General features: G+C 37.1%; 1 protein-coding gene across 1 annotated transcript; it reads right to left on the reverse strand.

Annotated features, from left to right (window-relative positions):
* Positions 1–7906: 7906 nt before the first annotated feature.
* LOC135698439 (uncharacterized) lies at positions 7907–9788 on the reverse strand. Its single transcript, XM_065218418.1, has 3 exons — positions 9728–9788; positions 8960–9250; positions 7907–8175 (listed from the first exon to the last, which is right to left on the reverse strand). The coding sequence occupies exons 1-3, from the start codon at positions 9786–9788 to the stop codon at positions 7907–7909; spliced, it is 621 nt and encodes a 206-aa protein (XP_065074490.1).
* Between the last annotated feature and the right edge of the window lie 1257 nt (positions 9789–11045).

An 11045-nucleotide genomic window follows, 5' to 3' on the forward strand; every position in this document is an offset into this window, starting at 1 on the left:
CAAGAAGCTACTGTTGAGTAAATTTCATATTTTCAAATTTACGTGAATTAAACTTAATTTTGGGTAGAATATACTTAAGAGTAGCTTATGTTTTTACTGGTGTTAAATGGAAACTACTATATTTGATTAACTCTAATTTAGGTTAGTGGGCTGAATCCTGGAATTGAGTGAAAAGTACTTAATTCTGGGTAATTTTTCATCTCCGTGTAATTTGTCAGAAGTGTGTTCATTTGCATAAATCTTGTTAAACCCAGTGCAACAGATTTGATGCATGAACAAATGCATTCACTAAAATCACGTCACTTGTTTTCGTATGCGATACGATAAAAGTATTGATATGGTTAACAACCCCATTTCCAGCCTATTAAGCACAACCCACACTTAGTCTTTCTTAATCTAGCGCAGTTTAGCACCAAACAGAATCTTATTATTACTGATGGCTCCCAAATATAATTACCTTTCCGTATGTACCGTAAGATTTGATAAAGAGAAACCAATTGTTGAGATATTGTCAAAAGTCTAACAGTGATTCTTGACGCCAAACCCGGCCTACGAATTCTTAACCCGGCCTAACGCATTGAAACGCCATTGGAACGCCAATGAATTCACTTCGGCCTATCGGATGAAGATAAAAATTGATTCGATCGGAGCGCTTCTTTTGTTTTTGGGAATAATGGGTGCAAACCTTCATATCACGCGTTCTCATTGACTTCGTTCGGTAGCTTATTAACTAAAGTATCGTACCAAACGCATAATTGACTTGTTTACTCTGAAATCATGGATTTATTTGAAGTTTTCTGCTCGATAGGCCCAAAATAGGCGATTAGGCCGAAGTAGTTCTCTACCCTGTCAGTAAAGTATCAAATGCAAAGTATCGTTACAAAATAGTTCGGTATCGGAAGAAAAAAAAAATCAATAATTTACTCATATCAGTAGTATCGCAACGTCTCTAGGTATTTATGAATGTAGATTTTTTTTTCCTCTCTGATCGGTGTTTACAGCAGAGGAATAAGTAAATGGTCAGGAACGTGGAGCGTGTCCTACATGTCGCTTAGAACGAGATTTTAGCATCGCCTTGCGAGCCATACATTCCTAAAAATTGGATTTGTGGTTATCACCACAATTTGAACATTTAAATTTCTTATGGTCTTCCTTCGCAGGACATTCATCCCTTGTGTGAGAGGAATCACCACAATTCATGCATTTATCTGGTATGTAGCATTTTTTTTGTTGCGTGACCTCATCCCTGGCACTTACAACACTGGGTTAAGAGTTGGAAATTTCCACCAGTCTTCCTTAAGTTTTGTTCAGTTCACTAGGCTTGAAGGGAAATAAATAAAAATCATTTTAAATCCGTGAGAAAATCGCCCGTTCAACTCCAATTAATTTTGTCAATTCATTTTTGATCTGATCCAGGGATTCAGCACTGGGCAGTTCTTTCATGACAACCTTGAACAGACGTTCAGTTTTGGTGTCGTAAGTGAAAAATGTATGTTGCTTCTCAGTAAGATACTTGAGAAGACGTTTCAAACCGTCAAAGGCTTCAGCAAATACACGACATTCACCCCGACGGCCAATTTGAAGTGAAAACTTTAATTTAACGGAGTTCTAAAGATCCGTGCGAAGAGCATGACAATCGGAAGTGGTTATCACAATAGGGGGGACCTTTTCCTTTTTGACACTAAGCCGGGAATGTTTAGTGGAATTTTGCTTGGATGATCCGTGATCATCCGTGATAAAATTCAAATTGATTGCTCATATGAATTTCATCAGAGGATCAAGAGATTGCCCTTTTCTTTTGCGTTTAGGCGCCATGGCGGTAGAAGAAAGTTTCTCAAAATCGACTACCAAGCAAACTATAAGAATCCGAAGGATCGATATCCGTAATCCTGCTCGGGGATGTCCAAACAAGGATCGAAGAGGAATAAGAGTTGAACAAGGCAGTAAATGTACAGGTAATATTGAGTACTGAGAAGTGTTGTTTAAATTTGCTGTAGCTTTAGGTAGCAGTAACACTTCCTTCAGTAAAAAAATAGATCGGAACGGCAAGAGAGCACGATGTGGACTCATAAGGTGGCTTTCAAAATACTGTACCCATCTTGCATGCACAGTTCGAAAAAGTAGTGTAAATTTCTGTTGATGCACATAAATGGAGCGTCACATATCATATACGTTTACATTATATATCATGTAAAGTTCGGACACATTTTATGCAATGTAGCAAATATTGTATACAAAAGCCCATCTTTGTAAACAACATTGTTTACAAGTTGCTCGGTTGCGTGAAATGAAATACAAGTTTACGTGAATGAATGTTTACATCACAATTAAAATTCAGAATTTTTATCTGTGTGTCTTAAAAAGAAATTGGAGTATACCATATGCGTGATAATGTTTGCACCATCATACATATATGGCACCCATTTGACCAGTGTGTACACAATTTTGTATTTTATTGCATGTAGGGTAGAGCGCTACTTCGTCGCAATTGCCCATTTTCGATCTATCGATCAGAAAAGATCAACAATATCAATGATTTCACCGTGAACAAATCAATAATAGGGTTGTTCCGATGCTTTAGTTCATTAGCTACAACATAAACCCTATTGGAGTGCATTGTATGAATACTTACGCTCATTGTTCTCAAAACAAAAGAAGCGCTCCTATCGAATCCCCTTTTTCCGTAGGACGTAGAAAATCGAATGGCGTTTCAATGCGTTAGGACGGAATTGAAACTCGTAGGGCCTCCCTTAGCTCAGTCGGTAAAGGCGCAGCTACAAAGCAAGACCATGCTGGAGGTGGCTGGGTTCGATTCCCGGTTCGGTCTAGGAATTTTTCTTGTTGGAAAATTTCTTGACTTCCCTGGGCATAGAAGTATGATTGGACTTGCCACACAATTATACCAATGCAAAAATGGTACAGGCATCGAAAGCTCTCAATTAATAACTGTGGAAGTGCATCTAGAACACTAAGTTGAGAGCACGCAATAAGCTAATATGCGATATGCCATAAGCTTGTAATGCGATGAAGAAGAAGAAGAAGAAGGGCGAATTTAGAATCAAGAAGCAGTATAAGATTTAAATAATATCTCAACAATTTGTGACTCTTTATCAAATCCAACGGTACGTATGGAAAGGTGAATAAATTTAGAAGATATCTTTGATAGAAATATTCAATTTTTAGTTCAAACCCGTTCTATAAAGAGAGGTAAAGTGGGGGTTGTGCTAAGTAGGACGGAAATTAGATCAAACACACTATGTGTGCTATAACTCATATCACAGTAGCAAGAGGAAGATTTGGACGAATCCCGTGCGTTCCATGAAAAAATTGGCAAAGGGGCAAAGGTAGAGGTGAGAAGGGTCACGGGTACGAAGGAAAACTCATTTGATAACTGACCGCATCCAGGAGCTGCTGTTTGAGCGCTACCAGAAGATTTCAAACTTTCTCAAGCGAAAGAATCCTGTGATCCTGTTCACATACGAGAGCATGTAGATCCTGTGTCGAATTCCCGAATCGCTCCCTGGCGGCGAAAGACGTGGTTTTGACCGATGAGAACGAAAATGTGTATTTGACAAAGCATCCAGCTAGTGTTATGTTATTTGGGTTGGTGGCATCGGATGGTAAAAGCATGGACTCGGTGTTCATTCCTGAAGGGGATAAAGTGAATACGGTGGTGTATTTTGGCATTCTTAGTATGTCCTACCGTGGATTACTGAGCAATATAAACCGGAGCCAAATGTGATATTTCAGGAAAACGAGGTACCATTCCACACCTCGAACCGCACGCAAAATCGGCTGAAGGAACATCTGCCGTTCTGACCGAAAGATATGTGGCTGTCATCTAGCCCCGATACTTACCCCTTGGATTAGTCAGTGTGGCGCGATATGAAGACCGCTGACCCACGGCTGGGAGATATGGATCCGGACAATATTATCAGAACCTGTCGAGCATTCCGGAAGCGTAATTGCGGCAAATTCCATCGATGATTCAGATATTTTGTATGTTTTAAAAGTGTTTAATGGTGCAAACATTATCACGCATACGGTAGCATGAACTCGATCATAAGTGATGTGTTGTGTTTCGTGGGATTCGGCTGCCTAAGAGCACCCGCACCAATGCGTTGCTATTCGGGCTTTCGCACCGATGGTTGCTAAACTTATCGTCGAACTTCGAACTGAAATTGATCACAGAGATTCGTTTTCGAAAATATTGATATACCTTACCACGAAGACTGAAGATTGAAGGTTAAGACCCAACTACAGACCCAGGTACTCAAGAAATGGTCCTCCGGAAGATCCGAATAGCCCAGCTTTTTTTTAAATCACTTGTTGTGATGCTACATGAATGAATTTGAATCTGGGACCAGCATGCGCACAATGGTGGTCACGAAACTGTCCTCAGGGAGATCCGAAACATCCATTAAGTGGTCAATTCGTAAAAATGATCGAAATATCGATCTTTGTATGCTCATCTTATAAAAGTTGCGCACCAAAATGTATAAAAGCATTTTCGGATGCCCATCTGATTACGTAAAAAAATATGAAACCCTTAAGAAGTTCTGATTGATAGAAATGTGGGGAAGATCTTTAAAAGTAAGTTTCGACAGCTCCAGGGCAATCTCATAGATTTCAGGAAAATTTACTTCAGTGAAGATCAAGAGCTTCAGGACAGCTCCATTACATCCAGGAAAATTTAAGCTTAAAGACCTATGAGTAAGTTACGTGAACTTCGGGTAAGTTCTGAAAATGTCAGGGCAGTTTCATAAATATCAGGAAAACTGTGAGAACTTAAACTTTATGGCAGTTTCATTTATTTAAGTAAAATAGAGGAAACCATCAAGAAGTTCCGCAAATTTAAGGATAGCAAAAAAAACTTCAGGAAAAGTACTTAAAAACATTAAGAAAACTACACAGAACACGTATCTTAAAGGGAAATTTAAAGATCTTCTGGGCAGTTCCATTAATTTCTGAACAATTCCAGGAACATCATTAGGAAAGTTTCGTAGGCAAACTGCGTGAACAAAAGGAAAGTTCCGCAGCATTTTTGTGAACTTCAGGAAAACTTTAGGATTTTAAAGTGGTTCCAAAAGCTTCAGGAAACTGCAGGAACTTGTAAAAAAAAATCAGGGATATCCAGAAAACTTTAGGAACGTCAAAATTATTTGATAAAGATATGTGGAGATAACTTGATGAAAATTGACATTTTAAAGAACTTCCAAGAACTTCAAAGAAGTTAAACTAGAGAGCTTTAGGGAATTTCAGAGATATTAACGGCACTTCCAATAACTTCATAACTTTGAGAACTTTAAGAAATTTCAGACATTCAGGGAAGTTCGAAGATTTGTATGCGTAAGCTCCGATAAATTCCGGTCAATTTTATAAAATTCAGAAAAAAAATGAGATTTTTTTGAGAATTGAGAGTGCTTCTGGAATGGAAAAAAAAATAAATAAATAAACAAATAAATAAATAAATAAGTAAATAAATAGGGGATTTTACATATTCTCGGCAATCTCAGCAGTTGTCCAACTAAAAATGAAACTATATACGCCATAATACAAGAAAAACATACAAAATTACTGTAGATGTGTTTGCTTGCTGTTTCTTTTTCGCATGTCTTACTAAGAATCTTAATGTTTTGTCACAAATGTTGGAATTTTCGATGTAAAGTTGCGAGGCACTATTTCTATTATCGTCAATGCAATTTCTTCTATCGGCAACAAAAATGCTTACTTCGTCAACCGAAAATAAAAATAAAAATGTCTACATGTGTTAGTGTCATTTCAGATTTGTTGCGGCCGGTGACCATACACGTCACTTAGTTTGTTTTATGTTAGCAAAGGGCCAATGTTGAAAAGTGCAGAAATGCAAATCGAATTTTAGAATGTAATATTGTTTTTAGGTTCACATATAATTCAATATATAAATCAAACAACCGAACTTATTCACCTATTTCGATTAGCTATTTCGTTTAAATTTAAAATCCAGCGGAAAAAAAATTAAGAAAATATCGGCAAGTGGTTGGTTTGAACGAATAATGTTTACAGAGATAGTGTTTTTAAATAATTAAATTGTATTTTCCATGTGACATGTTTTGATTTTAATTGTCATTGTAACCATGATATTTTCTGTCAAAACATTGGACAGTTGTGTCGATTACCATGTAATCACAACGACATTCATGGTTCACAACAATGAAAATCAAGGTTTTTAGAAATTTTATTATCATTTTTTGAGTATTGATCATTTATAATAGAATTTAGTTTTTCTTCAGTTCAACTATTTCACAATAATTGTTAATGTACTGGAAATTCAACAATAAAAATAATTGGACATTCGTTGTTTATTATGGTTATTTTTTTCGGGTATTAAATTCGGGTATTAAAGAGGATTCTTAAATATCTATGAATTTATTGTTAATGATCAACAATATGTTAACAAATAATTTAAAGCTTACACTCAACAACTCAAATTTCATATTGTATAAGTTCCGTTTTCCAAGAAATGATTTTGCAATCATATTTGGTTTGAATTTAACTCGTATGTAAATAAATGAGTGAAGGCTTGAGATACTGTATGTACATACCTGTTTAAATATGTGTTTCATGGACAAATTTTATTTATTTATTCACATTTTAACCCATGCGTAATCAAGCTTTCCCCTTAACAAAAATGATTTGGTCTCATTTCATAATATCTGGATCGATTTTGATAAAACAGCTTACAATCCATCGGGGATTAGCACTTTTGTTAGGTTTTCACATGGTTGTGCTTATTTTTTGTTTGATTTAAAAATTGCTTGAGCTCAAACCGGTTTAAAAACTGGGCTTGATCCTAAGAAATTTTATTGAATATTTTGTTTTATTTTTTCCGGGGATAAAGTCATGTGGTTATAAATAATAATAAATGATTTGCAATTTGATTTTCTTCGCTTGTATACATAAAAAGTGAAAAAGTAATTTATTAAAATACATGAACAATGATAAATTTAACAATGTGAGGAAACTAAATTAAAACTTTAAATGCACGTTTCCTTGTTTAAATTTTTCTTTTGCGCTTCCATGTCTTTCTGTTTTCTTTCCTTGATTTCCGCTTTTACTTTCTTTTTCAATGCTTTAATCTGTATTGCTTCTTCTTTGTCCGCTTTTTGCTTCAATTTTAATTCTCTTTTTGCAGCTTTTTCCTCTTCAAATTTGATTTTCTGAATATTCCTTCGTTCAACTTTCTCCAGTTTTAATCTGGCAGCTTCATTCCGGTGATTTTCTTTCAGTCTTATTTCTGGCAACCTTTCTTTGGCTGTCAAAATTTTATACGAATGTTTTTTTTTTTTTCTTTGATTTGTTTTCCGTCGATCTTGTTTTCCGTGCTGAGCACCAATGCTACCGACGCCAGGAAGGCAGCTCCCACACACCTGGACCCTACCTATCGACCCATCAACTCATGAACCGGGGACCAACGGCTTTACTTCCTTACTTTACGGCGCCGACTGGGATTGAACCCAGGCCTGCTGGGGTGAGAGGTAATCACGCTACCACTACACCACCGGCGCCGCTTTATACGAATGTTGATTATAGTTTCTGTGCCTTGAACTTCTTTTCAAATCATCTGGGGTGTCCAGAAAATCCACCAAATTTGGATTTTCAGCTGAGGGGCTGCAAAAGGTTTCTGGTGTTTTCGTATGGTTAGCAGCCGTACTGCTCAAGAAAGTATCATGGTCTTCAACTTCGAGAATCTCTGACTCCAGGATGCTACTTTTGTCTGGTTCCGTGTCTTTGGGCCATGAACTGTTATGAGGAAGTTCATTGTGTAAAAGATTTTCTGTTGGATTTTCATCTGAAATGACAACTGAACACATTTAGTTATCAAAAACCAATCAAATTATCGTCAGTAATGAAATAGTTTAATACATTATTTATTACCTATAAACATCGGCATGTCAGCAAAATGCCCAGTAGTTGCATCAATATTCGGAATGAATGATTTATTGCTTTGATGACAAAGGATATTCTTGCAGATAAACGCTAGTACTCTGTCTTCTTGGGAAAGGTTCTCCGATGTTTCCTTCTTATACAATTGTATTTTTTCAGGCCCCAGCATTTTCAGAGATTCGTCGACTAGGTGATACGGAACCACGAATTCTGTTTCATGAGGATCCTCAGCATCATTCAGGTTGCTTACTGTCAAGGTTGGAGCGTCATAATTGTCCTCATAGGATTGAGTGATACATTTTGTATAATCGACAGCGTTCGGATTAAGCGGAAACAAGCCACATGTAGCGAATGCACTAACGATAGTATTAGTGCTAAATGCTGTATCCATAGCATTTTTCAACAGTGGTCCAAGGTTTATCAACGTTACTGCCACGGACTTGTTATGCAATTTCCAAGCTTCTACTATTTGGTACCATCTGGTTTTGAAAGGTTTGAAAACTCCAACGTCTGCTGGCTGCAAGATTCTGGTAGCATTGGGGAAGAGAGCAATCAAAATTATGCCAAGCCGTTTACAGGCATCTGCTGCTTCTAGGGCCGTATGTAATTTTTGGCCATCCACAAAGTAAATAACAGGAAACTTTGATCCTTTCTTCACCAGAAAGGGATACAGAATCTTGGTGACGTAAAGAACGAAATTTTTAGTATCCATCCACCCGTTTTCAGAATTTCCGAGTCCCCAATCGTTTTTGGGAAAAAATGACGTCTGGCGGAACGACGCTGCCGTCAGCGCAGAATGTGAACATTTTGTTTGCTACTACCTGTTTCAACGAAAGGGACGTTTTTCGCCCCATATGTAGCGATGACTTTTGCTGAAACGGGATTCAAACAGAACCCTGATTCATCTCCGTTCAGTATTCTTGAAGGATCACTCAGTATGTCAATTAACCCGTGATCGATCAGGTAATCCTGAACTGTTCGAAACCAATTACGAATATTTTTTTTCCGAAACTTACTCGCTAGCCAACGTCACCGATTCTGGTGTCCTGATCGCCAGCTGAGGGTACATTGTTCTTGAATGGAGTTTTCCTTGGATTTGCCTTTAAATACGTCAAAATCTTGTAAACTAAAGCAGTGCAAGTAACTGGAAACCCTTTTCGTTCCATTGTCTTCAGCCATAACACAATGTCACGTGCTTCTGCTGCTGTGAATACCGTGTATGGGCCAGTAGTACCCTTATTTTTACATTTGGCGCTAAGCCGATACTGCAATGTTGTTCGTGGAACTCCGAAGTACTTCGAGGCATAGTTGGTGGACATTGCACCTTTTTGAACATTGGCAACAGAATTCTCCATTTTAGATTCTTTATATGCTTTTATCTTCTGTCTTGCAAGTATTGTTGGTTGTTTGGTATTTCTTGGTTGGAGAATAATATTCGACCCGTAAGCTATATCTGCAAGTGAAAAAAAATGATCTGAGATGGTATTTAGATGTGATTTGATGTCAATAAATAAACGTTAACTCTTCTATGCATGACTAGCCGCATAAATGCGAACCATTACTTAAGCTTACCAAAAATAAAAGTGCTGGGGTCACATTACTAATCTCGAAACGAAAGACTTTTTGTACGAACGCTTGTATGAAAAAGTTTTTCGTTTCGAGATGCGCAATGTTGCCTCTGGTTTCCGTTCCTCGTGCTATGCTATGCTACTTACCGTTCCGATGCTCCGGTCTTCGAATGGACAGATCCAACGGGGTAGTGTCTTCGGACGACATGGCATGGCTATGCTATGCTACTTACCGTTCCGATGCTCCGGTCTTCGAATGGACAGATCCAACGGGGTAGTGTCTTCGGACGACATGGCATTGAACATGGACCACTATTTCCACACACAAAAACCGCACGCGAACTTTCCTTCTTCGTATACACACAATTTGTCACCGAAGGTTTTGACGTTTAACAGTCAATGTGATATATGCTAGGTCAGGCAATGACAAAGTCGTTGCTTTTTTCCTTTACCGGCTGGAACAGCAAATGTGATGTCACGCTCAATGCAGAGTAAATAGCATGCGAATGGATGAAACTATAATTATACATTACCATACCAGAACTTCACTCATTGTTCCAATCCAGTATAGATTCTCGACCAACAATTGAAATAGGCTGAACAACCAATCGTAAGCAATGACTTTAAACGCAACATTCTCGAAAATTAAAACATATCCACGCAAACTATCAATGACATTTGATAGAGGAAGTTCACTCTATAAGATGGTGGTATTAGGTTGCGTGGGTATGTTTTGATTATCGATAATTTTGCGTTTAAAGCCATTGTTTAGGTTTGGACGTTTCGCCTGTTTCAATTATTGGTATAGTCAGGTATCGAGCTAGGTCCTTTGTAAATTAATTGACAACTCCATCGCATACACATTCTTGTTTTGCATTTTGCCTATAAAGCACCAGCAGTGTTGTCAGATTTGTAGGGTAATTAATAGTTTTATAGTGTTTACCAGTTCCATATTGATTTAACGTTAATGTGTCTTGAAAGCTATAGAGATTAGCATTTAAACATTAAATTTTTCGTATTTTAATATCTACATTGATTCAGGCATTTATTGGTCCAATAATTAATTAAAATATATAGGATTCAACAAATTTCCAAATTTCTGAACCAACAATATTTTTGTTATTCTGGCAATTAGGAGAAAGGGGAAAAAAGTGGCTGCCGCTGAAATATAGCACGAAAAATAATCTCAAAACTTTATCACTGATTTTTAGTCAGTTAGCGACATATATTGATTGTATCTTCGTGGTATTTGAAGGTTTTTAAAAGTACGTAGTGACTTATCTATTGTCAGAGTGATTAATCAGCACTAGAGAGGAAAAAAAGTCGTTCTAAAATTGTAAGTATTATTTTGCTTTTCTTGCTGTGTTTTGTTCGGCAACCGAAAAATGCCATCTTAAAATAGTAATAGATTAATTTTTCAAATAGCTTGCTTGGATTTTATTACTTTCATATTATGTTACATGGAAAAGTAAGCAAAAACATTGAATATGTTAGTGTCGCAAAACTTGGTTTTATGCTGCAAAAATAGACTGTTTGAAGGGTATTTATTCA

The sequence above is a fragment of the Ochlerotatus camptorhynchus genome, unplaced genomic scaffold (assembly GCF_037179485.1).
Source record: "Ochlerotatus camptorhynchus isolate MF236.1 unplaced genomic scaffold, CSIRO-AGI_Acam_v1.1 ptg000086l, whole genome shotgun sequence".
Lineage (NCBI taxonomy): Eukaryota > Metazoa > Arthropoda > Insecta > Diptera > Culicidae > Ochlerotatus > Ochlerotatus camptorhynchus.